The following is a 24,097-nucleotide window of genomic DNA, read 5'->3' on the forward strand; positions in this document are numbered from 1 at the left end:
GTAAGTATAGCGTCAACTACTCCCTTTAATCGTTTTGTCTGTCTGTCTTCCTTCCATTAGCAAGATAGCTCCCGAACCCCCCCGCATATTCAAATACGGTCTTCAACGTCGTGTTTCTAATTTTATGACCACAATCGAGTTCGAAAATGGGGACATTGAGGTCACGGTCACGTTTGACCTTATGGCGTGAGGTCAAACGAGCCTTATTTTCACGTAATGTCATTTTAACGGCAATCGCTTTGACACTACTTCTTTGTGTTCGTTGACAACGGTTTATTTCAACGCATGTATTACTATGTATGCACATGTAAATGCATTCCCCCGCACATTAAACCTCCATAAAAATTGTTATAAAACAAGTGGAAAGCTGGAAGAAAGTGATAGAAAATCTATTATTAGAGAGTGTACAAGTTTGGTATGTACTGTTAAAGTGCTGAAATTTCAAGTCGATTCAAGAATGTTAATTATTGTTTATTATTTAAAATTCATGAACACTTATTTATACACAAATTTTCTCTCCACCACCGAAACTGAAAAATTCTCGTTCAACTGCATATCGTATAATTCTCAAAACAAATCGTATATTTTGTGGTTGACCATTATTCAAAATCGTAGTTTCGGTGGCGTTTGCAAATTCAGCAACTTTTGTATAAATATCCAAATGACGACCGAGCGTTGTGCGATCATCGTAATCAAAATGCCATCTACAAATACAAAATGTGACTAAAGTTTCATTAATTCTTTACACGGATTTCAGTCCATATTACCGGAATTTGAGTTCAGGATTTGGTTTTCGTAATCCTTCACTGCCAAAACTAACGTTGCCATGTCGGCTCTCAATCCTTAGCTTTCCTTCAAATAAAGCACCATCGGTGGCAAAACGGTTGGGCTGAGCGAAATCCAGCGTTACCGTGAGCGTTTGGGGGGACACATTGAGGACAACGTGGCTATTAAAGACATTAAATTATCTCAAAATGATATTTCCACAATCAAGAAAATCCATAGAACATTCAAAGAAGGACTATTAACAAAAAATATAATGACTTCATCTCGCGGAATGAACATCAACCCAATATTATGGGGTTCCACCTTATTGTTGTAAATTTGACCCAGTTAGCAAGTTATGAGAAATAATGTTCCATTATTGAGATAAAGCAATTTATATTTGTACATTTAGCAAGAATTTGATTGACTTAAAGAAACCAAGAAGATCCGAAAGCTATCAATTAATTGTGTTTTTTAATGTCTTCCCAAACCTTGCAAAATGGGATATCAAGGAAATTCATAGATTAAATTATGCATTTTTCAAAACGGGTAAATACATATTATTTTGCGTTACCATGTAACATTTTCGCCCCGATTCAAAACTAAGTTGGTTTTGAAAATCACGTTGTCATAGAATTTTCGAACGGTGTCGTAATAGTTATGGAATTGTGCAAACTTCCAGCGAAATTCGAGACTTGTTTGATGCGTAGTAAGCTGTATGTGATATAGAAATTTATATTTTTTCATGATTATCAAGATGTATATGTATACATTCATACATACCTCTGTGTTTTCGCAGTAGCTCTTATCCGGGAGTGGTAGATGTTGAGCGTCGGTCCTGGTTGTCATAACAACAAGTAGGACGCTTATTAAAATTAATTGCGTCATGGTGGCGACAGTTTATGAATAGGAATGAGAATTGACTTATGGATTTCGATTTTTTTATTGCAAGGCAAACTACACGCATCTGTTTCGCACAGATTATTTTTGCAGCAGACTTTGCACGACTAATGATATGTTAGTGTAAATCTGGCTCGAACTGATTAATGAAATTTGATCATTTTATTTTAATCAGTCGTTAAATGCTGGTCGATTTCTCCAGAGATGTTGTAAGAACATACGACTAAGTTTGTATATGACTACGATTTTGTAATTATGCTGCTATGCTGTAACTGGGAATCTCAAAGATTCCACAAAATATAAAGTTTTTTTTTTAATTTTCGATGCTTCAATATGATTAATGGTGTTTCATTAAATAGATTTATTCTGAGTATTAACAAGTAAATTAACAATGGATACATTTATAAATAATCACTAAACATAGTTCATCTGTCCAATAAATTGGCAATCCTATAATAAGATGAAACAATTTTTACTCAAAATTTATTAAATTAAATATGCATTGCTAATTATTTAAGAATCAGAAAAACTTTTCACCTTTTTAGTACATCCCATGGCTTGCACTGTTCTTAATTTCTTGCAAATCGAAAAGGATGCAGCCCACACGGAAGAAGTTTGAAAGTGAGATAAGGCCTTTTCCACGTGGACCCCAGCCCCATCCTCCTCCTCCGCCCAAGTCGTACTTCACCTTGATCTTGATCCGCTCATCGCCATCGTCATTCGCAAATCCACGCCGCTTCTCAATTATGGAATCCGAGTTTCCGAAAAGTTTTGGGAGATCTTCGGGAAATGTGATGGTATGATTCCCAACTTTTATGACACCAGTTATAACGCTAAGGAAATCCTTTAGACTTAATTGGTCCAAGTTGAAGGAAGAAAGGAACGAGTCTGCAGAATTGTCTTGGTCATAATTCTGACCAGAACAGGAGGTGATTGCAAGATGGCTCAATAATATGAAAAATAAGTGCAGGCGTAGATTGTAAGTTGGGCACATTTTGTTCTAGATTTATTATATTTTATGAATTACTATGATTTATAACTCCACCACTTTTTCACAAACTGAACGAGTAAGAAATTATTTAAACACACCGAAATCATAAACCAGCTTAATCGGCCTTCCGCACTGCACCAACTGTTTCGACCATGACTTTGATAAACTGAATGAAAAGTTGCAGTCAGGTTTTTGTAAATACATATACGGCAAAATAATTAAGCAATTAGTTCTGGTTCAGAAGGATGAAATTGGAAGTTGTAAGTTTATGAAACTGCACTCCGACCTCATGCCCTATAGATACGAAGCATATTTGAATACACGTAGTTATGGATTTATGCATTGCTCTCCATTGCCATGAACCATATCAAGACCACTTGTCTGAAATTTCAAATTACATACTCTTCGTTAAGTTGAAGATGCTACACTAAATTTCATTTTTTGGGAAATCTATGTAGATCAAATGCCAACAATATTGTAGGTGTGTAGGCCTCACATAAAATTTTATAACCGCAGATTACATTTATCATCAATCTATGTATAGTCGTTGCATTTCTAGTGAGTTTGGTAAAACAATACATAATTGTTGGCACACATCGGTCAAAAAACGGGACGGATTTCTTACAAACTGACAAAATATACAATATATTTTAATGAGGACATGTACATAATAGAATTTTAACAAACTTTTTCTCTATAATGATAATTGAAATTGTAATAGGAGTCCCATAATTTCAACGATGACTAGTATTTGTTTAATATGTATCAATTTATTTTTTACTTGTAAAAAGTGTAGATACATTCACATTCTGCATTTCTGATAACTAATTTCAATAGAGGTTAGAGATCAGATTAAATCATGCACTCGCACTAGAAACGCATCACGCACATTAAATACTTGCTGTTACAAAGAGATTCTTTTTTTCTTGAGAGTTGTGCTTTATTACTTCTTAAGAACCGCATATTCTGGGCAGTGTGCTGTAACCAAAATTCTGTACGAAAATTCAAAGTAAAATACCTACACATATGTACATTATCATTTATTTGGGTGTAAAATGAAAGGAAAACATCAATAGCTCATCAAACTTTGATATGTTTTTCAATCAAGATTGGCCTCAATTCAAAAGCTAAGCTTTATAATAATATACAAAATTATTTACTGAAAATGAAGATTGGCGTGAATTTCTAGAATGAAATGAAACTGGTTTTAATTAAATAAGTGCATTTAATTAATTTTGGATGCATCCTCTAATTGCCAATTAGTCAAGTTTACATATTTTTGGTATACTCCTTTCACCACCTTCGTGCAATGAATGTATCCAATAATTAAAATTAAAATTTTCTTTCGGTATAACACTTGTTAAATCTGTGAGAGTGTGCTGAATTTAGAAAAAGTCGTCATTTAACCAGAACCAAGGCAACATCATCTTTACTGTGCGTTTTCTACTTTATAATTTTCTAATTTAGTCTCTGTAATTAGCTAAATAATTTCCGAACAAAGTAAAATCATGTCTAATTCGACTCGTGACTTGATATCTTTCTGTTATTTTAATGCACTAATAAAAATAAAAATGTGAGAAATGACCTGGCTGATTTCATACGGAAGATGCACCTATGGGTGTACATAAATATGAATTTGCTAAATGTACATATTTATACACGTCGCGATACATTTCCCACTGCCACAATTTATTACCTAAATTATTCATGAATGGTTGATTAATTCATTACTGTTCACATTTAATATAATGAACGATGCATTAAGAAGCATGCACAAAGATTTTCATTTCCTGTCAGCAGGGCTTTATTATTCAAAATTGTACTATAGTTTGCATACGCATGTATATACGTATACACCTACATAAATATGTACCTATCTGTATCGGAACACTCTGCGTGCTATGAATTTCCTGTGTATGTCTAGTGAACACACGTTGAAATGCTGAAAATTATTTAATTGGGCGTTGTGTCTGCAGTTACGCCATGATTCGGTCTTATTGAGGAAAACGCTGAAAAATAATTCTAAAACATTTCGCTGTTATATATTAAAGTAATTCGTATCTCGTGATGGGTATTCTTCTGGTAGAAAAATATATAAGTACGTCATTGAGATTTTCGCATGATTGGCACATCATACGATATGCATCGCAGTGATTCATACACATTTGCACCTCTTTCCTCTGGAAGCTTGAAAAATGGAAATTATTCACATAAAGGTTCCTTTTAAAAAACGAATAGCAATAGAAAGAACTGCAAGCTCTATATTTTCATCAATCACCTCACTAGAATTCCTGTCCAATATGTATTTTCACATTTTGAAATATAATAACTGACATGCCGTCTTTATTTAATAACTTACATGCCGTCTGTCTACACAAATCTAAAGTATCATCAGCAGTCCCCCGTAACAATTGCATCATTAAATTATCACATGCTACATATTCGATTGATGACAGTATCACCAAAAAAATCAATCCAGTTCCGTCAAAAGTTTTATATATGAGAATTATCTCATGAGAATTAGAAAGTCTCAGATAAACATTACATATTCGATCTCTATCAACTTCTAAAAAGTTGACATTTGATAAATTGTCCCACGAATAGCAAGCATGACATGGTCATCATACCAGCATCTTTTTTTGTATTTTCTGTTGTAATTGTATGCACTTTTTCATGTCTACAGACAAAGGACTTGCACCTTCACATTGATTTGCAAAATGAGTGTACATAACACTAAATAAATGCAACCAAATCTTATTACTGATTGATTTCTCATGCATCGAGACAAAGCACTTGTTGTTTCAATATTACGAGTTATTATAATATTTATTTAACTAACTAACTGGTCTGGCCAGGCTGTACATGTGCAGCGTACCCTGTGGTGTCGCCCAGGCCCAACGAATACCAAACCAAGCCGACGACTTGACCCCACAAAATGAATCCTATATTCATTTTATTCGTCGTCCATCCCATCCACGCATCACCATCATCAACAACTTACTAGTATTTCGCAATAGTTGTTGTGTTCTGGTTAGTTTATCCTAATTCAGTGTATAGCAGTGAATATCAGAGCCAACATACGCAAAAATGTTGTCCAACCACTTCTTCTTTCTTCTCTAACAATACAGTAATATCCCACACATATCGCTTTGAAGTGTTCATTTTACTTTTTATTTTTATTTTGTGCAGGATATACACACAATTTCAATTGTGTTGTACCCACAGTTGTACTGTAGTGATAGATAATAGATAGATATGTGCGCACAACTTACAGATATATATTTATGTACTTGTGGTAAAATAAGTAAAGTAAGTGAAGGCCTTCTTAAATTTTCTTGGCATTATTGTTTTATATTGTATGTACATTTACATTATTTCGATTCCATTCACTCACTCTCATTTACTGTATTACTTTCTTATTATTACTGAAAATATACTAGACAGCATTATGTGCATATAACTCTAATATTCTCAATTCATTGTATTGTGTTTATTCACTTCATTAGTTTCATTTTGTACTCGAGTAGAGAGGCTGTTATTCAGGTCCCTTGTACTTCTAGAATTTGTCTTTATTGAATTAACATTATATTCATGTCAGAAAAGTGGAAACTTTTCCCAAGCGTGATATCGGATCGGAATCTCATATTTAATTGGGTACATCATAAATACTACATAAAGAGACCGGTCTTTGAATAGTTGAAAATTTTACAAAAAAAATACTACAACTCAAGTTGAAACCAATTGCAATTCCGTTGTGTGTTTTAGATCGATTTGACCTGTGCATGAAGAAAGGGGGAGACATTTCTTGAGGATTTTTTTTTCTTCAAAATATTTTTTGCCACAAGCAATAAGATCAAGATGAGTATTGGAATCAATTTATTTCCCAAAGCCGTATTTCTCGTCGTTCTTCTCTCCTATTTGAAAGCCACGGAAGAGTTTAAGGCGACACACCCCCACAATGAGGAGTCCGGCAGTGATCATCAGCAGCACAGCTCCAGCTTTAAGGCCAGATTTAGGGAGAGTAAGTTGCAAAGTTTTAAAGAGTTATGCATACATATGAATTTCTTTAACGCTTCTGGGCAATTTAAACAATTTTCACGCATTTATCAGGGTTCCGAAGGCAGTCGGGCTCCCAAGCAGCGGTGTGAAGTGTAATATCCGGGGGGTGGCATACGTGAAAATAAATAGATAAGACTGAGGGTGTAAAATTATAGTCGAATTATGATTTCAAGGTGAGAATTACAAGAATACTTATCATGTTTGTGTGTGACTGCGTATATGACTCGTTTGTTTTGGTTGACCTTCCTTCTTGGTGAAATCGATTATCGTTTGCCCATTTATATATGGCAGTTTAATGCTGCATTGTTGACAGGCCTGCTTGAGTTTGTCAGAGTTAAGAATTATTTCAATTACCAATTATTATTACGCAATATCACTGCATCAATAGATACCGGTATTATAAAATATATCACAAATATATGTATCACCGTTTCTAAAAGTTCACACATTTCATTGTAATTCAATCAGAATATTTACGTGAGAATAGTCTTGCCAATGAGCTGAAATGCATAAATGCCCCCGACTGGCAAGTTATTTATTGTAATTGAAGGGTAAATGCATCATTTAGTAACTAGCTTTTTGAACGATTCTCAAATTATTATTTTTTTCTATTAGACACTTTATTTGAGTATGAGGAGTACATAATTCATTTTGAGACGTTTTGTCATTGAGAAATATTCACACTCAATTTGTGAACGAAACTAATCTACCAATTAGCTTTCATTGAGTCCTTGAACTTCAATTAGTTGAACTATTTTTGAACATGACATTGCAAATCCTAATGAAAGTTTATGAAACGAGTCCGTGAATATGTGACGTGACATGGAACATTCATCACATTTTGTTAAAAACTGTAGATGAATTTGGATCTAGGGTATGTATAAATATGTACATATATGTACCATGGACGATGATGCTACATAGACGCTGCACAATTACCAACTAACTCTAGTATGATTCATATAAACAATACAATTTATAAAAACGTAAACATGTTTACCATGAACTTCATGAAGACTGACATCTCTACTGATTTAGTTTTTTTCGTACTTTTCCTACCTACCAAACCTTACACGACGCAGTTCACACGCAAATTCATAAATTTTGCATGCAAATTTTAAAATGTATGGTTTTATTGTTTCAGAAAAAATAACAACGAACTAATAATCAACCAACCATCTGGATATATTTAAGTTATACAACGTATAGAAATAAGATTTGTTACAAAATTATGCCTACTTTTCCATATAAAATGTATGTTCCTATTGAAATGTCTAAAATAGACTAAAATTGTGCAAATGCAAGAGAAAATGATTGTTATATTAAATTTTTTAAGCAAAAAATCATAAAATTGGATTTATTTCTTGAAAATGGCAACACTTCATATTTTTTACACGCACGAACCGAGGGAGGAGAGGAGAGGATGTAGTGCGAGGTCATTCACCTCGCGCCTTCGTTACCAGGCGACAAATTTTCCAGCCCAGTGCGAATAATCTACCCGTCAGAAGCAAAGTAGTAGTAAACAAAAAATATTTAAAATTTTATAATTCTGTTAATTAATTCCAAATTAGCTGTAGTTTTTCTCCATTTTTCCAAAATTTTCAGGTTTCAAACCCCAAAGGGCAGTAAAGTCGTGTTTTTTTAAGAAAATGGAGTTTGGGTCACATTTTGAGAGGTCCATCCCTTCACAAGTAGTTGCACAGGATCATCATGGTGTTAATATCTATGGTGCGTTTGGAGACTATCAGAGATCTGGCCAATTGCGACAATATGCAATTGCTGAACGTGAAGATAACATTGCTAGTAAGTTGATTATTTAGATACTTTTTGTACTGCATGGATTAATAAGTTTAATTTAATTTATCAGATGCTAAGAAGAAACTTGAGAATCAGGCGGATGTGATACCTAAATTGAAGCAAAATTGTGAAAAATTGGTGCTCGAAATAAAAGTGGAAGAGGCATTAACTGCGACAGAAATTGGATTGAAATTAAAGTAAGGAGTGCATATTATATTGTGCAAGCATAAATGGGCAAGTTTTGGATGACAAAAATGTATTTGTTTAGGCAAGAACGTCAGGCAAATCAAATTGAGGCTAACTACGAGGAATATCTGGACGAGTTGGAACAAGTGAAAGCGAATCACTGCAGATTTGTACAATATGAGAACTCGAGGAAATCTAAGCTTCAGAATGTGGAACGGGATTATATTGTGAGAGGATTATACTTTACAGTAGATGCTAATTTAGTATGAAATTAAGATTATTTAATTAAATTTGACATATGTATTTACTAGGAACGATGTAAGAAAATCCCAGAGGTGTGTAGCCTGATTAATGCAACAAATGAGCTGAATAACTTGAATAATCGTTTGCAAACCGTGTGGAAAAATTTGAATGGATTGCGACAAGAGGTACAACAAATGAAAACCGAATCTCACACGAACTGGAAAACTTTTCAGCAAGTATGCATTGAAGTGGCAAGGAACGAGAAGGCTAAAAGTTTGCATAGACTTAACACTGAACAACTTGAAGCTAAGAAGAAGCAGTTGAAGACTCGGAAAGAACAACAAGATGCAGAGAAACGTCTTATGGATCGTAAAATACAGGAGGCTGGTGGTTACCCGTATTCTCCAATGCGATACGACCCATATGCCCGCTATGGATATCAAGTTGTGAACCGGTCGCCATATATGGTGGGAGGGATGAAGCATTCGCCAAATGCAACACAGTGGAAGCAGTATGTAAATAAAATTAGCCTTCAACAGCAAAATCGAGGAGGATCTTTGGGGCGCTCAGATCCGCTGACAACAAGGAGGTTCCCTGAAACAGTCTCCCCGATGGCTCAACTACGAAATTTGATGTCACCAGGTTCAGATTCACAGCATTCACGTTTTGGTCCATCGAGTCGTGTGGTATATCCAGCAACACCAAATCCTACTGCACGTCAGTTTTCACAAGTTTCACTTCCTCCGACAACTCCAGCGTCGCTTGCACCGACAACTCCAGGGTCACTTGCACCGACAACTCCAGGGTCGCTTGCACTGTCAACTTTAGGGTCACTTCCTCCGGTGACCCCAGTATCACTTCCTCCGGTGACCCCAGTATCACTTCCTCCGGTGACCCCAGTATCACTTCCTCCGGTGACCCCAGTATCACTTCCTCCGGTGACCCCAGTATCACTTCCTCCGATAACCCCAGTATCCCTTCCGCCCGAAACCCCAGAGTCATTTTCATCGACCCAATTTTCACTATCACTGGCAACTCAAAGACCACTTTCATCAACCCCATTTTCATTACCACCGGCAAATCCAGCTTCACTTCCGACGACTCGAGTGCCACTTCCTCCGAAAACCCCTGAGCCAATTACTCCGGCAGCCCCAGTCTCACTTCCACCGGCAGCCCCAGTCTCACTTCCTCCGGCAGCCCCAGTCTCACTTCATCCAACAGCCCCAGTCTCGCTTCCTCCGGCAGCCCCAGTCTCACTTCCTCCGAAAACCCCTGAGCCAATTACTCCGGCAGCCCCAGTCTCACTTCCACCGGCAGCCCCAGTCTCACTTCCTCCAACAGCTCCAGTCTCACTTCCTCCAATATCCCCAGGCTCACTTCCTCCGGCAGCCCCAGTCTCACTTCCTCCGGCGACCCCGTTGTTTAAGAGTCCGTTTGTTCTACCTACTCAATCCGAACCTTGTAATATACCAGACTCGCCATTCTCGATTGCATCGCAGCCCCTCGGATTATCGGCACCCTCACCCATGAATTTCTCAATGTTTGGTGATCCACAGCAAACAGTCCCTTCCACCGAAGGATTCGGGGGTGGATTCATGGGTTTTTTCGGAGGAGCTGGAGGTGGCGAAACAGGAAATGCTGAAAGTTCTTCGTTCTTCTTTGACATGGGAAATAGTACTCAAGGATCTGACGTTTCTTCGTTTTTTTAATTTCATACGATATATAATTTTCCATAAGAAAAGTAGCCGCTTTCATTCTCTTTTTCATTATTACCTTTTATAACTTTTTGTACATACGATTTTCATTTCACTTGCTACATTTACTTTATATTCAGTATAAGAAGTAAGTTACTTCTAATTTGAAATCTTCCTTTTTTTAAGATTGAAAAGAATATTTACATGAACTATATAAAAACCTTGTAATTTCTAGTTATAGTAAAATGTAGAAGCAAAAATATAGTAATTTGGTACTATTTAGATAACGGAAAGTGATGTGCATTTTTTCATAAACAAAATATTTAATTTAACTTCAGGGCCTAAACAACATTGCATTGAAGTTTGAAGGCCACATTGACATTAACCATCAAAATTATTAGTATTAATTATCATCAGAATCTAAATTTGTTGTAAATATAAAACACATCAATCATCAATGGAAGATCATCATCCCCAAAAATGGTTTGGGTACACACCTCTCGTAATCACGGGGACACTAAATGATATTTAATGAATGAAAACGAATTAACAATTATATGTTTACTCTAATCAATTGGAGCTGCAGATATTTATTCACGTATGCAGTATGAGGAGGACTGGTCAATAAGTGAAGGTCGAAGGTTAATGTGCCACCAACCAAAAACCTTGTGAAATACATATTCAGTAAGTAAATGATTTTCTACCTTAGTTAAGTATATATGTACATAAATTCATAGTTAGTAAATTGTACATGTTCAACGAGCTGGATAAACACATAAGCAGAGTAAATCTTTACACTTTCTTGTTATCTCTTATAAAAAGTGTCAGTGTCTGTTTGAGGCATGACAAATTTCGTATGTGTAAATGTATTTGGAAAATCGAGATTGATCTAGTTTTTTGAAAATAAATACAAATTTTGAAAATGTGGAGCGTTGCCAATTCAACGGTGGCCTTCTTGTTCAGTTCGTTTGGTTTTTTCTCCCAATCGCCAGATCTCATTGCTCAAACGTCCTTTGGACAGCTGGAAGGCGTCGCCTCGCAGTCGAGGACAGGACGCGCAGTCTTCGAGTTTCTGGGCGTGCCTTACGCCCACCCGCCCGTCGGTTCTCTCCGCTTTAAGGTACAACAAAATCCAGTAATATGACAAAATTACGAAAATTCGGACAAAATTTGTAAAAAAAGGTGCCAAATTTAGCCTCCTGTTCTTTGGAATGAATCCTGGGAAGGCGTTCGAGATGCTACGAGTGATACGCCCAGGTGTGTCCAGTATCACTTGATTGCGAGACATTTCAGTGGCAGTGAGGACTGTTTGTTTCTTTTTCTTTATACACACAAGGTGAGTTTTATGAAAAATACTTCATAAATTAACCCACAATATCGTAAAAATGCGTTTTTTCAAAAGTTTCAAAAAGTTGGTGAAGACCCGATTCCTGCGACGGAGTTGAAACCTGTCGTAGTTTACATTCATGGTAAAAATTGAGGTTGTTAAATAATTTTTAAATTTTGAAGCTGAAATTTGAACTTTATTTTATAGGAGGTCTCTTCATGCAAGGGTCGGGTTTATTTTATAAAGGGAAATATTTCCTGGACGAGGATGTAGTTTTCGTTAGTATGCAATACAGAGTTGGAGCATTGGGTAAATTTTCACAACTTTTAAAGACACGAATGCATGATGACAATGCTAATTTATAAACTTGTAGGATTTTTGAACTTGGAAACTGACGACGTTCCTGGAAATGTTGGTCTTATGGACCAAGTTGCAGCTCTTAAATGGGTAAACCAACTTTATAATCCCTAAGTTCGTACCAGTTTAATGCATATTGTATTTATGCTGGCTTACTTTTTAATTTTTGTTATCAATTAAGATTCAGGAAAACATACACTATTTTGGAGGCGATCCAAACTTGGTGACAATAATGGGAGAGTCTGCTGGCTCTACGGCAGTTCATTTACACATTTTATCTCCAATGTCCCGAGGTAAATACATATGTATTTATGTGTGTACATAAATATGAATGATACCGTGCAATGAGTTTAAGTGCTTATCAATTAAATTTTGTGAAACTCAGGTTTGTTCCATCGAGCAATTAGTCAGTCTGGGACAGCACTTGTTTCCTGGTAAAGAAAATATCATAAAAACGTAAAAATAAATAAAATAAATACATACATATATTAAAACTATTGATGAATCCTATGAAGGGCTGTGAGAGATCATCCTGTGGAACAAGCCAAATATTTTGCTGACAGACTTGGATGTCCAACTGACACTGCTCAAAACATTTCGAATTGTCTAAGAAATATGGATGCTACTGTGATAGGTCGTGCGCACATGGAAGCTGCTGTAAATTTTATTAATTTAATTATATAGCATAATGCGAAGCCATCATAACTCGTACATATTCTGCTGACAGACAATTTTGCATCACCGTTATTCTCTATTTGGTCCAACTATTGAATCTCGGTCAGAGTCAGCAATACCTAAATTCTTGCCTGACAGACCAGACAAAATAATCAAGGCTGGACATATCGCAAAGGTTCCTTGGTAAGTTTCCAAATCTTTAACAAGTTCCAAAGAGTTTTGGCATTAAAATGATTCCCTGGATCGAATCTTAGGATATGCGGAGCAAATTCAGAGGAGGGTCTTTTATACGCAGCACGTATGTGGAGACGTTAATTTTTATTATTACGTTCCTTAAATAGCGGTGAAAGACGTATCACGTAATCCTATTTTTTGTTATGAAGCAATGGTCCTAAATAAAACTGCAAGACGAGAAATAAATGAGAACTGGTCGCATTGGATGCCAATTACATTCCGATTCGTAGATGAACCGAACAAGGAAGAAATTTCTAACAAAATTCGTGAATTTTACTTTGGAAATGTATCAACGGAAATCAATAAGACAAATTTAAGAAAATTAATAACCTTTGTGACGGATCGATCTTTCATGGAGGGATTGCATCACACGCTAAACCTTCACAAGGGACAGCATCCTGTGTATCCGTACCTTTACTCGTATCGAGGTCAATTTAGTTTTGGCCGGATAATGCTGGGCATGACGTTCAATGTTCCAATAATGGTGGACTTCCTTTACAGTCAAAGCAAGAGGTGGGTGAAAACAAAAGTATTTCGGAGAGAAGAAGAGCATTTTGGAACAACTCATGGTATGGTTAGATTTGTCGAAAATTTAAAAAATATATTTCAAAATACATAAAAATATATTTTACAGGTGACGAATTACCCCTGTTCTTCAACCTACCCTTACAAGATATCGCGAAAAAGGAACATCCAGACTATATATTGTCCACAACTCTAGTCAAATCTTGGGCAGAATTTGCGAGAGACGGGTAAGTTAATATGTACATACATACATGTGCATTTAAATGTACTTCATATCATAGCATAGCTCAGATGCTTTTGTACTTTGTAGAGTTCCGCCCTTAATGAATGGAGAAGTTTGGCAAGATCTAAGTGCAGAGAACACTATTGACGGATCTGCGAAAAGTCCAGCTCTACAATTCTTGAAAATAGATAAAGAATTTGAAACTATTGACGAACCCTTTCAAGCAAGGGCAGAGTTTTGGGAGTCGTTAAAGATTTATCCTGAGAGGGAATACTATCAATAGATCATTGGTACAAATTATAAGCAAAATTTCAAATTAAATTACAAAACCAAAGTTTAAATTGGAATTTGGCTATTATCGAAACATACAAAACTTTATTTATGCTTCGATAACTGCATATACACTCAGCGCATATGAATAACACTGTGAATTACAATATTGCAGCCAAGAATGTAAATAAAATGATCATAAAATTTGTTGGCGTAATTTGAGCACCTTTACAAATCCACCATTTTTTGCACTGATCATTAAACTTTGGTAGATAATACGAGGACTTGCACTGGCATACGTATGTACCATCGAAGATTGTACTGGCCTTCGACCTACCACCGCAAGTGTATCCTGGCATCCACGCCATCGTAGGTCGAAGAAAGCAAATCTGACTTTTGTTCCCGTATTGAAAGTGAATCTCGGTCATGTTGCCGTCATTTCCACAAATGCACTTTTTGATGATAGGGTCACATTTCATGTTCGTTGGTTTCCAACATGATGTTCTAGAGGTGGTGCGATTTTGATAATTAACTGCGATTTTGGACACGGTCATGCACCTTTTATCAGCCGGCTCGTCGCTGAAAGCTATACAGCAAGAAATTAATGATGCTTTTATAAGAATTCATTTTGTTATAAATAATTGCGACTAACGTTCACAATCTTCATGATGAAGTCTTTTCCCATCTTCACTATTTTTGAGGGTGGGAAGAACTTGACTGTTGTAATATTCTCTTCCTGCTTCGTTCAGACAGCCATTTCCAGCGTCAAAGTGAACATCGCCGTCCCAAACAATATTCGGCGATTTTTGTTCGCATTTTCTAGTTGTGCTATGACACGAGAGATCAGTGGCAGTGTAACAGAGTTCTTCTGGGTTGATGGGACTGATTACAAAGTTTTTACACATGGGAGTTTTGCTTGCTAAACATATAATAATTTCATACATTCAAAAATCGTAGATATATATGTATTTATATATTAGATAAATACTTAATCTGTGATTTGCATGTTAAAATTTACGGGTTGGATCACACAAATTTCCTTCGTCTTCCGTGCCTATGAAAGCATTGAGCAAATTCTGGTCAGAGCCGTGCTCCAAACACCATCTTCCATTCCAGAAAACTCTTTGTCTTAAAAACTTTTCGTCAGCACGGGAATAATGAAAACGCTGCTTTGCTGACCCCTTCCTTTCACCTACATAAGTAAATCTTCTGATTGGATAGCAACGAGTCGAAATAATGCAATAATTACTGGGGAACGTTCGACGAGTGAACATACATTGTTTAGTATTTAAAAAAATTACTAACAAAAATTACCATGTTCGCAGTTTGGATTTCTCTTTGTACAACGCCTGCACATATCGTGTTCCTTTATCATCCTTTCTGCCATCTTTCCTGGTTCATCTGGTGCTTCATCCAATAAAATAAATCCATCGTCGTCATCAGAATAATTTAATTCTCCATCGACTTGATTTTCTATAATTTTGACAGGTCTATGAATTCTTTCCAGACTCTCGGAATCGTCCTCATTATAATCATCAGTGTCTGCAAGATGAGGGTGTGAATGATTTGATCATAAAGATCGGAAGGGTATGTATGACTTTATGTATGTACCTCCTTGGGCAAGAACGGACCCAAGCAGAAATATTGATACCAGTGCAACAAACAGTACCAAGCTGGATTTGGGGTTCATGCTATATGAATTACGTAAATTAGTGACAGTGCATACGAATAGCAATTATTCAAATTATTATTTTTTCTTGAAATAAAGTTTTGTGAAGAGATTGTTGGTCCTGTAGTAACATAAATATGATTTTCGTAAAATGTGCATTAATAATGAATGACTTCATTGAATACCAATTACATCAATCAATCACTTCCAGAAGTGCAATAAATTATGTAAAAGTTTTAAAATCTATATGAAAATTTACAACTAGCTTTTGAGGGTAAGATGAACGGATGTGACATATGTATTGCACACTTATATTTGCATGCCGTAATTTCCGCACTTGACAATGTCGGTACGCTTAGATTGGGTGACACCATGCTTATCATTGGACTTGGACCTGGATGTTCATGTCACTGATGATTGAAACATGTATATAATCTGTCAATTGTAGTGGTGACTGGTGATGTTAGGAAAGTGCTATGTACACACACCTATTTATACATAAGTTTCACTGAAAAACATGATAAAATAATGTACCGATGTGTAAGAGGCTGATAATTTCTAATTTCATAATTAATTGAAATCATCCAACGATAAATATGCAGGTATATAAATAGGTTTCTGTCGCATGTAAAATTTGAGTAGTATTGTTTGTAGCATTCGAACTCTTAAATCATTCGACAAAATCGATAATATATTTAATAGTCCTTATGGGTATCACTTGGTATGTCATTGGGGTCACGCTTCTGGTGGGGACAGTAGCATCAAAAGCAATTTCGGGTAACTAATATATTTCCATATTTGCATAACATTAAATTATTTACAATCTACAGTAAATGAATCCAATTTCATCATTGTAGATCCCGCACCCCGTTTGATCAACAGTACCAGATTCAGTTTAGGAGATCATGAATATTACGTGGAATTTATTGATGTACGTATACATGAAAATGATATTGAAGACAAATTATGTTTTTACATACATATTTTTTCAAATGAAAACAGAGTAGTTGGCAAGCAGCCCTCACTGCATGCACCAGCCTAGGATTTGAAGGTCTTGTTAATTTCGAATCACTAGAGGAATGGGAAGCTGTTCGTGGATTATTAGAAGGGCCTGGTCAACACTTTTGGATTGACGGAATTAATACAGGATCAAACAACTGGATATGGACCAGTGGTGCATTGAGAGGTCAACAACTCCCAGATTGGGCACCTTGGAAGCCTGGTCATCCAGTAAACGCTCTCACACACAGGGTAGCTGTTGAATATTTTAACGAATTTGTGGCAAATTGGACTACCATCCCGGATTCTGAGAGGCACAACTTTGTGTGCAAAAGGGTAATCTGTATTCTTTGCAAATTACTTGAGAAGCAAGAGTTTATACAAATAACTAACGAGTTTCATACATTCTCATTTTGCAGACGCTACCCGACGATGTCCCAATCCCCTGTTATCAGACGAACGACTTGGTTATTGTCCTCGACTCCTCTGCGAGCATCACGGCCCCAAATTATGAAATTGCAAAGGACTTTGTGGCAAAACTGGCTCTTGCTTATCGAGAACATGAAGATAACAGATTGGGTTTCGTTATATACTCGTATTCAGCGAGTCAAATTTTCGACCTATTGAATGGAATGAGTCCAGGAGAAATGAACACGACTATTAGAGCAGCTCCGTATGAAAGTGGAAACACCAACACCGCAGACGGAATTAATGTTGGGGGCAACATATTGCTCAGAAATGCTAGGGACGTGCCAATGGTGAGTATTTAAAAAATGGTACAACTTTGATAAAAATGATGTGATCATAATTCCCAGGATTTTAATATCTAGAATATGGTTATTCTAACGGATGGGCAATCAATGAGTCCCAGCGACACCAAACTTGCTGCAGAGTGGGCAGTTTCCAATGGAATTAGAACCTTTGCTGTTGGAATTACGAGTAGTATAAATGAACAGGAATTGGAAGACATTGCGGGCGGAAATTTGGATTCTGTTTTTCTTGCTCCTGATTTTGACAAGCTTCTCAATTTGTTGAGACCTGTGAGTCTTCGCGTTTGCAAATAAACAATTATAAACTATTAGATTTTTGTAATTTGGGAGCATTTAATTGTGTTGTGAATATTTACTTGTTGAAATAAATATATGCTCTGGAAATTGATAGTATGTATACCAAACACTTTGCCTGTTCTCGTTTACTCATCTAATGAATAAATATAGTGTAAAAGAATAATATGACTCGAAAGGTGTAACATGAATTGAGAAACATATCACGTTCGTAAGTATACATATGTACATAGTCCAATGTAAAGCGATCCGATCCCTGGGTGAAGGATATGCATAATATTTATAGATAATAAAGTATTCCTGAGAAAAAGTTGAATGAAAAATGTCCTTGGCCTTTGACCCCGGTGCATGATTAGTTAGTTGTGCATTCTTCGGCTTGCATTACTTCTTCATATTACACGTCGCATTACATTTTCTTCCGTCACAAATCCAACACCGACTGGCCATCTGGAACTTATTTTATTCCTTCAAAATTATCATGGGCAAATTTTCTCCTTGTTTCTTGCTTTTTGTTATATTCACCACTTCAAATATAGTTTACGGTCTAGATGAAAATTCTGTAAAAGAAAAGAAATGTTTCGAACCGGACCTTTCTTCTGTGGACCTTGATTACGGTTGGGTATGGCGTGACACAAATATATTCGTACACATATTTATATCTTGCATGCTACACGTGTTATTTGTTCAAATTTTGTTGATAAACATGCACGGCAATAAAAGAACTATAGTTTAAAACATTACTAGGTAATTAATTTTTTATTCACTAATTAGTCATCTATTTGCAGGTGTTCTCCTTCAACCGATGGTATTTTACCCACATGAGCAAACTCGACCTTTACAGGTCGGCGTGGGACACTTTACAAAAAAAGACGACAGATATCAAAGAAAATGAAGTGGAAACGCCATGCCTTTACGCGGATTGGGAAGGGTTCACCCCATCAATGACTGGGTTCGGGGAGAAGACGTTAGAATATGACATCACCCCAAATTTGGACAACACCTTCAATTTTGCTACATCTTGGAGAAATGGTACGTGCACAACAGAATTAGAAAAAAATTTCAATATTTAATGCCAAGTTTGTAAACCGAATAAAATGCGTGCAGGGGTCGGAGGGAAAATGTCATTGGTGAAAACAAACAACAAAAACTATCTGCTCTTTGTCAAGTGTTGGGATCATGATGACCAAATGTCCTGGAATGTAATGGCAACCACTACCACTCTCGGAGAACAGGAGAAGAAAGAAATTTACGACAAAATTGAGTCACTTGGATTTTCAAAAGAATTTATTTTCGAACAAAAGTTTGACACTTGCAAAATTAAAGAGAAAAAGAGCGAGTTGTGAAATGAAAATGTGATCCAAGAATAAAATATAATTGTGTCGTCAAATCATGCAAGATGTTTATTAATTTCATACAACAAGCGTGGAAAATTGTGTACAAAAATGTGATAACAGAAACTATTTAGCTGCAAAAAATAAAATGTGTGAATACATATTTTTTAGGAACACAACATTCTGTAGTTAACTTTCAAATTAATCTGGATCCAGATTTGTATTCAGGTCAGGACTTCCAACACTCTAAAATAATAATTGTCCGGTTGACACGTGCAAATTTTTCCAGTGTAGAGATCCGTTGTGAACTTTTCTCTCTCATTTTCCTCCATATATGTTTCAAAGGCTATTTTGACAACAAAATTTTATTATTAAGTATTTCAAACTAATTGTTTCTACAAACTTCTCTACGAATTGAAACTTACTTTCCATCGTGCACGGTTTTCCTGACCCCTTAACTTTACAGCTTGTCCCGTCCGTGCAACCAAAGTCATAACGAACATTTTGATCAAAACTGCTGGTAACGTTATTTGGGACACAATACGTGCCATGAGCCCAGCGGCAAATTTTGTGATTTTTCTTCCTTAAGGAACCACCTCTCTCGGAAACGATCATTCTCGGGGCGTAGCGTTCCCCATAAATTGAGGTTAGTGAGTAATCCCCACAGTCACATTTTGCCGTGGTAGCGTTGCATACCAGCAGTTCGTATGGATTACAAAGCTCGACCCTCTTTTCTGTGAATCCCGACTCTATGAAAGGCGTCGCGACAGAGTTTCTAAGGTTGACTTGATTCTTGAGGAAAATGTTGTCCATTGTCAAGGGCAGATTAGATCGGAGTGTTTCTGCCTCTCGGTTGCAAGTATCGCCATAGCTGAGAACTAAATATGCAAAATAATATTATAATACGCATCAGGAATGAATATTTACATAAATTACATATGTATGAATTGTACCAGCTAAATCTTCAAATGTGTTGTATTGTTTCGGCTTGAAAATGAAATAGCAGCAAATTAACGCAATTACGACGACGATGACAACTGTAGCAATGATTGACCTTTTGCTATTATTGTTCTTTCTTGGACTAGACCTTGACTCCATTGTTGACGTTAAATAGAAATATTTTCCTAGTTAAATAAGGCTGGATTCTGAAAGTGAACGAGACCAGGCGGATGAGACGTGTTGGTGTAAAGAGTGAAGAGATTTGAAGATACAAACTACTCGTGCTCTTATTACTTAAAGAATGACCATTCATTATTGTGAGTCCTCGTGATTATATTATTCTACTTGCTTCGTCTCGACCACATTTCACTCTATAGGCAATTGAAATTGAGTAATATAGAAGCCCGAGGCCGGATTAGTTGTCTCGTTCAGTTTCTACTACTGTTGTTACCAGCAGAAAAAATCTCATGGCATCAAATCGCTCACACCATCGTGATTCATGATTGTTGTTATGTCGGAGGAAAATGTCAAGTATAAGAAAATAATTGTGGGCGTGCATATAAATACAGACATATGCAAGGAGCAAAACAGGCACATCAACAAACAAGATTTAATTATGCCCAATTAACGGAACGCGAGTTGAATGGAGATTGTCCTATAACTTCTGAATGATGTACATACAAGCAGGTCCAGTGCATACGTATGTTGATGGATATGCCAAATTAAATGGAATGGCTAATTTTTATTTGTATAATTCATAAAAGTGCATTAAATATGCAAATATGTAATAATAATTAATCAAAATATGTATGTATGCATTTGTTGCTTCACAGTATTGCATATATAATTTCAATTTAAATTTACCTTTATTCAAGTGTTAGTCACATTCAGTCGATCAGAAATATTTATATATACATTTGGGCATGAAGGACTGGTTTTGCTTCACTTTAAAATTACCTGTACCAGAGTTATGGCTTTTATCAATCTAATTAACTTCTTCCTTTCCGAAAAATCCAACCAGTTTATCTGATTGGAGCAGTGAATTAAACTACATTTTTAATTTTAAGTAAAAATTACCATTAAGAGCTAGAGCTATAAATATAAGCAGTAACATTTACATTTATATGAAAGATAGATTTTATTACGATTAATTATATAGTAAGGATGGTCCTGGTGTGTCCTCGTCATCGTATTTATTATTTTTCATGAGCCATATGATCCTTAAGAAATTCATAATTTTTTAAATTTCTTGCTTAACTTTAGCTGGGTATATGTATATGTAGTACATATGTGCATACCTGTCATACACCAACTCCTTGGCATTATTGGCAATGACAAAATCTACGCGGAGAAAGCGATAGATAATTATACAAAAAATCTGAAAAATCTTATCACATAAATATTATAGTTACCCAAATGGCCGAAATGTTCCAATGTGACTCGATTATTTTCCCTGAGTGAGTTCGAATTCCATTCTGTTGCCATTTTTTTGACATCTTCGGGAACAATGACGCTGTCCCCGTATCCCCAGAAGAAGACCGTTGGCGTCGTGACATTGCCCAAGTCATATTGCGGCGGTTTTTCGTCTCCATACTTTTTCTTGTTCTCTTCCTTGGATTCATAATCAAAGCGACGAAATAAATCTCCAGCCGTAAACAATTGAGAGCAGTGGCGTAAAACTTTTGTGGATGTCGTACTAGGATAGCGTCTAGCAAAGAATTTCCGCAAAGACTGTACACACAAAAGTATAAAGTAATTTGGTTATCACTGACAAAATGGAGAACTATTTGTTATTTTTATACCGCATCGCTTTGTGAGATGGGTCCGAATAATAAGAAAATCAAGTATTCACAAGATCCGTCACAATTGTACGTGCCATTTGGACAAGATACATGGAAAGTCTCTTTTATCGTTCCTCCCTTTGGATCTATTTTCGGACCCAATGCTTTGTACTGATCTGGCTGAATGATTAAGCGATCCAGTGCAATCAAGTTAGTAAATTAAACTATATCATTAAAATCGATCGATAACAATACAACGAACAATACCTGTCCAAGCAGCAATGTTTTTAGAGTAGGATTTTGTACATGCGACATGAATGCTGCTGGTGCGAGAAGAAATCCGGTCCTTATCTTTGCAGTGTGAGGACGCATTGTAACCATAACCGAGTACATCCTGGAGCCAAGAGAGTGTCCGATAAAGTACAAGTCTCGAGCAGTGGTCAACAGCAATATTTTGTCCACCGTGTTTGGAAGATCGTAAAATCCCATTTCATGAAAGCTACATATATATTTACATTATATGCAAATTCAAATCAATGTGTATGCATGTACGCATATAATATTTTTACACACCTAAAATCCCAATATTTCTCGCTATTGTCATTAACATCTTCATGCTCCATACTGAAGTGATTTCCACGGCTATTTCCAAGATACACGTCGTATCCTTCGTCAGCCAAAAGAAATGCTGCCAGGACAGAATATTTCCCAATTACTTAATTCTGTCAGAACTGTTTTTGTTAGTTCGTTTACCAAGGCTTTCATTCCCAAGAAGTAACCAATTCCACGAGTTACCCATCACTCCATGCCAGAGGAGGACGGGGACTTTTCCTGGGGCTGGGGGTGACAAAGGACTGCCAGATATTCGGTGAATTGTGAGAATATAACCGTCCTCCGTCGTTACTTTAAATTCCTCTGCTGGATATCCGGCATACCGAATGTATTCAAGCTGGAATCGATTTGATAGTCAAAACCGAAGTCAGTAAAGGAAAGTAAAGAAAAAAGTACTAAAAATGATTTGGTATTTTTACAATTTCCATCTTATCGTAAGGAAGCTTTTTGTTATTTTTGGCATCTTCTGCACAATTGGGCTCTTCCTCCACACTGATGTTTGCGAACCCGTTCGTCGGGCTGAGGGAATAATCGCCAGAAACGGCGTCATGACTTGGACCATCATCCAAAGCTGTGTTGTTGAGATAAACGGTGGGCGTAACTGTCGTAGAATTTATTTTATGTATGCACAAGGAGATCACAATATAAATTATGCACTGTAATGTTGTGAGACGAAATTTGAATGCGTAACGCATAGCTTGGTCAATTATAAATATGTCCGTAGTTGTATGAGAACTCTGGCTGGGTGCTTATTTAATTGTTATGTATCTATGCATGGATATGTGAAGTCTGTGAATGGTATTTGTAGGACCTAAATGTATTTATATGTCGGTGCCTAATGAAATGACGTAATAAAAAAATTTAAGTTGCACATTCTACACTTATGACGTCTTATTTGTAAACGAAAAATAAATTAGGCTATGAAATCGAATAGACAAAATTGGTTTAAAAAATTAAAATCCAACGTTTCTTTTGTTCAGAAGTATGCAACGCGAACTTTTTACGGAATATTAAGTTTCATGCTTTGAATTATATGCGATAGGACAATGGATGATGAATAATAATGATCGAATTAGATGTGACGTGCAATGTCTCCAGAATATATTGTTATTCGATTCATGTAATAAAAAGAATGCAATGTCAAAATGGAAATGAAGTTAACAATGGAGTAAGTACATAAGCGCATACATCTTACGAATGTGCATGTGTGTGCAGTTACATAACGTACCACTGTTTAGTAAGGCAGTGTAACATGTGTATTGAAAAATGCATTTACTATTTTATGTTGTCCATTGATAAGATTAAAAATTTCGTGAATGAACTATCATCAAATTTAAACCGAAGAAATTAGCCTAGTTAAAATTGATTTTACTGTACTTCATTCAATATAGACTGAAAGACGCAGCCCTTGCGTGCATTGATTCCATTTTGATTTACAAATATTATTTTTTTATTG

General features: G+C 36.1%; 8 protein-coding genes across 11 annotated transcripts; 4 read left to right on the forward strand and 4 right to left on the reverse strand.

Annotated features, from left to right (window-relative positions):
- Positions 1-450: 450 nt before the first annotated feature.
- LOC110847774 lies at positions 451-4,526 on the reverse strand. The gene is made up of 5 exons (XM_022094770.2): positions 2,203-4,526; positions 1,549-2,115; positions 1,340-1,479; positions 768-947; positions 451-704 (listed from the first exon to the last, which is right to left on the reverse strand). Exons 2-5 carry the CDS (start codon positions 1,651-1,653, stop codon positions 500-502), a joined length of 630 nt encoding a protein of 209 aa, XP_021950462.1. The 5' UTR covers positions 1,654-2,115; positions 2,203-4,526; the 3' UTR covers positions 451-499.
- A 1,111-nt stretch (positions 4,527-5,637) lies between these two features.
- On the forward strand, positions 5,638-11,755 carry LOC110846731 (CREB-regulated transcription coactivator 1-like). 4 transcript variants are annotated; one of them, XM_035849613.1, is made up of 9 exons: positions 5,642-5,783; positions 5,846-5,965; positions 6,422-6,677; positions 6,767-6,888; positions 7,860-8,518; positions 8,583-8,709; positions 8,781-8,925; positions 9,010-11,319; positions 11,628-11,755. In XM_035849613.1, exons 5-8 carry the CDS (start codon positions 8,365-8,367, stop codon positions 10,648-10,650), a joined length of 2,067 nt encoding a protein of 688 aa, XP_035705506.1. In that variant the 5' UTR covers positions 5,642-5,783; positions 5,846-5,965; positions 6,422-6,677; positions 6,767-6,888; positions 7,860-8,364; the 3' UTR covers positions 10,651-11,319; positions 11,628-11,755. The 4 variants fall into 4 exon arrangements, with proteins under 4 accessions (XP_035705504.1, XP_035705506.1, XP_035705502.1 ...); XM_035849609.1 differs by lacking the exons at positions 5,642-5,783; positions 5,846-5,965 and adding an exon at positions 6,012-6,310 and having other exon boundaries at positions 7,860-8,227; positions 8,293-8,518; XM_035849610.1 differs by lacking the exons at positions 5,642-5,783; positions 5,846-5,965 and adding an exon at positions 6,012-6,310 and having other exon boundaries at positions 7,860-8,227; positions 8,321-8,518.
- On the forward strand, positions 11,362-14,463 carry LOC110846259 (esterase FE4). Its single transcript, XM_022092946.2, has 13 exons — positions 11,362-11,755; positions 11,831-11,971; positions 12,038-12,104; positions 12,170-12,271; positions 12,336-12,409; positions 12,501-12,612; positions 12,705-12,753; positions 12,835-12,976; positions 13,047-13,177; positions 13,249-13,292; positions 13,378-13,797; positions 13,863-13,980; positions 14,064-14,463. The coding sequence occupies exons 1-13, from the start codon at positions 11,558-11,560 to the stop codon at positions 14,257-14,259; spliced, it is 1,794 nt and encodes a 597-aa protein (XP_021948638.1). The 5' UTR covers positions 11,362-11,557; the 3' UTR covers positions 14,260-14,463.
- LOC118434923 lies at positions 14,387-15,159 on the reverse strand. The gene is made up of 2 exons (XM_035849614.1): positions 14,899-15,159; positions 14,387-14,832 (listed from the first exon to the last, which is right to left on the reverse strand). Exons 1-2 carry the CDS (start codon positions 15,149-15,151, stop codon positions 14,408-14,410), a joined length of 678 nt encoding a protein of 225 aa, XP_035705507.1. The 5' UTR covers positions 15,152-15,159; the 3' UTR covers positions 14,387-14,407.
- Positions 15,160-16,557: 1,398 nt separating this feature from the next.
- Positions 16,558-18,144, forward strand: LOC110847062. The gene is made up of 5 exons (XM_022093906.2): positions 16,558-16,692; positions 16,773-16,846; positions 16,918-17,250; positions 17,334-17,672; positions 17,745-18,144. The coding sequence occupies exons 1-5, from the start codon at positions 16,623-16,625 to the stop codon at positions 17,976-17,978; spliced, it is 1,050 nt and encodes a 349-aa protein (XP_021949598.1). The 5' UTR covers positions 16,558-16,622; the 3' UTR covers positions 17,979-18,144.
- A 228-nt stretch (positions 18,145-18,372) lies between these two features.
- LOC110847737 lies at positions 18,373-19,365 on the forward strand. Its single transcript, XM_022094732.2, has 3 exons — positions 18,373-18,597; positions 18,764-19,007; positions 19,083-19,365. The coding sequence occupies exons 1-3, from the start codon at positions 18,457-18,459 to the stop codon at positions 19,319-19,321; spliced, it is 624 nt and encodes a 207-aa protein (XP_021950424.1). The 5' UTR covers positions 18,373-18,456; the 3' UTR covers positions 19,322-19,365.
- Positions 19,353-20,553, reverse strand: LOC110846011. Its single transcript, XM_022092602.2, has 3 exons — positions 20,263-20,553; positions 19,735-20,187; positions 19,353-19,655 (listed from the first exon to the last, which is right to left on the reverse strand). Exons 1-3 carry the CDS (start codon positions 20,405-20,407, stop codon positions 19,534-19,536), a joined length of 720 nt encoding a protein of 239 aa, XP_021948294.1. The 5' UTR covers positions 20,408-20,553; the 3' UTR covers positions 19,353-19,533.
- Positions 20,554-21,117: 564 nt separating this feature from the next.
- LOC118435001 (lipase 3-like) lies at positions 21,118-23,426 on the reverse strand. The gene is made up of 8 exons (XM_035849963.1): positions 23,061-23,426; positions 22,783-22,978; positions 22,603-22,717; positions 22,297-22,528; positions 22,051-22,209; positions 21,661-21,979; positions 21,547-21,589; positions 21,118-21,468 (listed from the first exon to the last, which is right to left on the reverse strand). Exons 1-8 carry the CDS (start codon positions 23,334-23,336, stop codon positions 21,396-21,398), a joined length of 1,413 nt encoding a protein of 470 aa, XP_035705856.1. The 5' UTR covers positions 23,337-23,426; the 3' UTR covers positions 21,118-21,395.
- Positions 23,427-24,097: the final 671 nt, after the last annotated feature.

The sequence above is a fragment of the Folsomia candida genome, unplaced genomic scaffold (assembly GCF_002217175.1).
Source record: "Folsomia candida strain VU population unplaced genomic scaffold, ASM221717v1 Fcan01_Sc003, whole genome shotgun sequence".
In the NCBI taxonomy this organism is placed as follows: domain Eukaryota; kingdom Metazoa; phylum Arthropoda; class Collembola; order Entomobryomorpha; family Isotomidae; genus Folsomia; species Folsomia candida.

What these genes read in the sequence shown, in the direction of transcription:
- LOC110847774 (XM_022094770.2), bottom strand. Translation starts at nt 1,653, where the DNA reads ATGACGCAATTAATTTTAATAAGCGTCCTACTTGTTGTTATGACAACC. An exon ending in GCTACTGCGAAAACACAGAG is followed by an intron (nt 1,480 to 1,548) that starts GTATGTATGAAT and finishes TATCACATACAG; the next exon opens with CTTACTACGCATCAAACAAG. An exon ending in CGGGGCGAAAATGTTACATG is followed by an intron (nt 948 to 1,339) that starts GTAACGCAAAAT and finishes TGTCTTTAATAG; the next exon opens with CCACGTTGTCCTCAATGTGT.
- LOC110846731 (XM_035849611.1), top strand. Translation starts at nt 8,365, where the DNA reads ATGGAGTTTGGGTCACATTTTGAGAGGTCCATCCCTTCACAAGTAGTT. An exon ending in GAAATTGGATTGAAATTAAA is followed by an intron (nt 8,710 to 8,780) that starts GTAAGGAGTGCA and finishes GTATTTGTTTAG; the next exon opens with GCAAGAACGTCAGGCAAATC. An exon ending in ATGTGGAACGGGATTATATT is followed by an intron (nt 8,926 to 9,009) that starts GTGAGAGGATTA and finishes TGTATTTACTAG; the next exon opens with GAACGATGTAAGAAAATCCC.
- LOC110846259 (XM_022092946.2), top strand. Translation starts at nt 11,558, where the DNA reads ATGTGGAGCGTTGCCAATTCAACGGTGGCCTTCTTGTTCAGTTCGTTT. An exon ending in GGGACAGCACTTGTTTCCTG is followed by an intron (nt 12,754 to 12,834) that starts GTAAAGAAAATA and finishes AATCCTATGAAG; the next exon opens with GGCTGTGAGAGATCATCCTG. An exon ending in GCAGAATTTGCGAGAGACGG is followed by an intron (nt 13,981 to 14,063) that starts GTAAGTTAATAT and finishes TGTACTTTGTAG; the next exon opens with AGTTCCGCCCTTAATGAATG.
- LOC118434923 (XM_035849614.1), bottom strand. Translation starts at nt 15,151, where the DNA reads ATGTGTAAAAACTTTGTAATCAGTCCCATCAACCCAGAAGAACTCTGT. An exon ending in TCATCATGAAGATTGTGAAC is followed by an intron (nt 14,833 to 14,898) that starts GTTAGTCGCAAT and finishes CTTGCTGTATAG; the next exon opens with CTTTCAGCGACGAGCCGGCT.
- LOC110847062 (XM_022093906.2), top strand. Translation starts at nt 16,623, where the DNA reads ATGGGTATCACTTGGTATGTCATTGGGGTCACGCTTCTGGTGGGGACA. An exon ending in ATTACGTGGAATTTATTGAT is followed by an intron (nt 16,847 to 16,917) that starts GTACGTATACAT and finishes AAATGAAAACAG; the next exon opens with AGTAGTTGGCAAGCAGCCCT. An exon ending in ATGCTAGGGACGTGCCAATG is followed by an intron (nt 17,673 to 17,744) that starts GTGAGTATTTAA and finishes TTTAATATCTAG; the next exon opens with AATATGGTTATTCTAACGGA.
- LOC110847737 (XM_022094732.2), top strand. Translation starts at nt 18,457, where the DNA reads ATGGGCAAATTTTCTCCTTGTTTCTTGCTTTTTGTTATATTCACCACT. An exon ending in TGGACCTTGATTACGGTTGG is followed by an intron (nt 18,598 to 18,763) that starts GTATGGCGTGAC and finishes ATCTATTTGCAG; the next exon opens with GTGTTCTCCTTCAACCGATG. An exon ending in TGCTACATCTTGGAGAAATG is followed by an intron (nt 19,008 to 19,082) that starts GTACGTGCACAA and finishes AAATGCGTGCAG; the next exon opens with GGGTCGGAGGGAAAATGTCA.
- LOC110846011 (XM_022092602.2), bottom strand. Translation starts at nt 20,407, where the DNA reads ATGGAGTCAAGGTCTAGTCCAAGAAAGAACAATAATAGCAAAAGGTCA. An exon ending in CACATTTGAAGATTTAGCTG is followed by an intron (nt 20,188 to 20,262) that starts GTACAATTCATA and finishes TTGCATATTTAG; the next exon opens with TTCTCAGCTATGGCGATACT. An exon ending in AAAACCGTGCACGATGGAAA is followed by an intron (nt 19,656 to 19,734) that starts GTAAGTTTCAAT and finishes TTGTCAAAATAG; the next exon opens with CCTTTGAAACATATATGGAG.
- LOC118435001 (XM_035849963.1), bottom strand. Translation starts at nt 23,336, where the DNA reads ATGCGTTACGCATTCAAATTTCGTCTCACAACATTACAGTGCATAATT. An exon ending in TCTTGGGAATGAAAGCCTTG is followed by an intron (nt 22,718 to 22,782) that starts GTAAACGAACTA and finishes CTGTCCTGGCAG; the next exon opens with CATTTCTTTTGGCTGACGAA. An exon ending in CCATCTCACAAAGCGATGCG is followed by an intron (nt 21,980 to 22,050) that starts GTATAAAAATAA and finishes TTGTGTGTACAG; the next exon opens with TCTTTGCGGAAATTCTTTGC.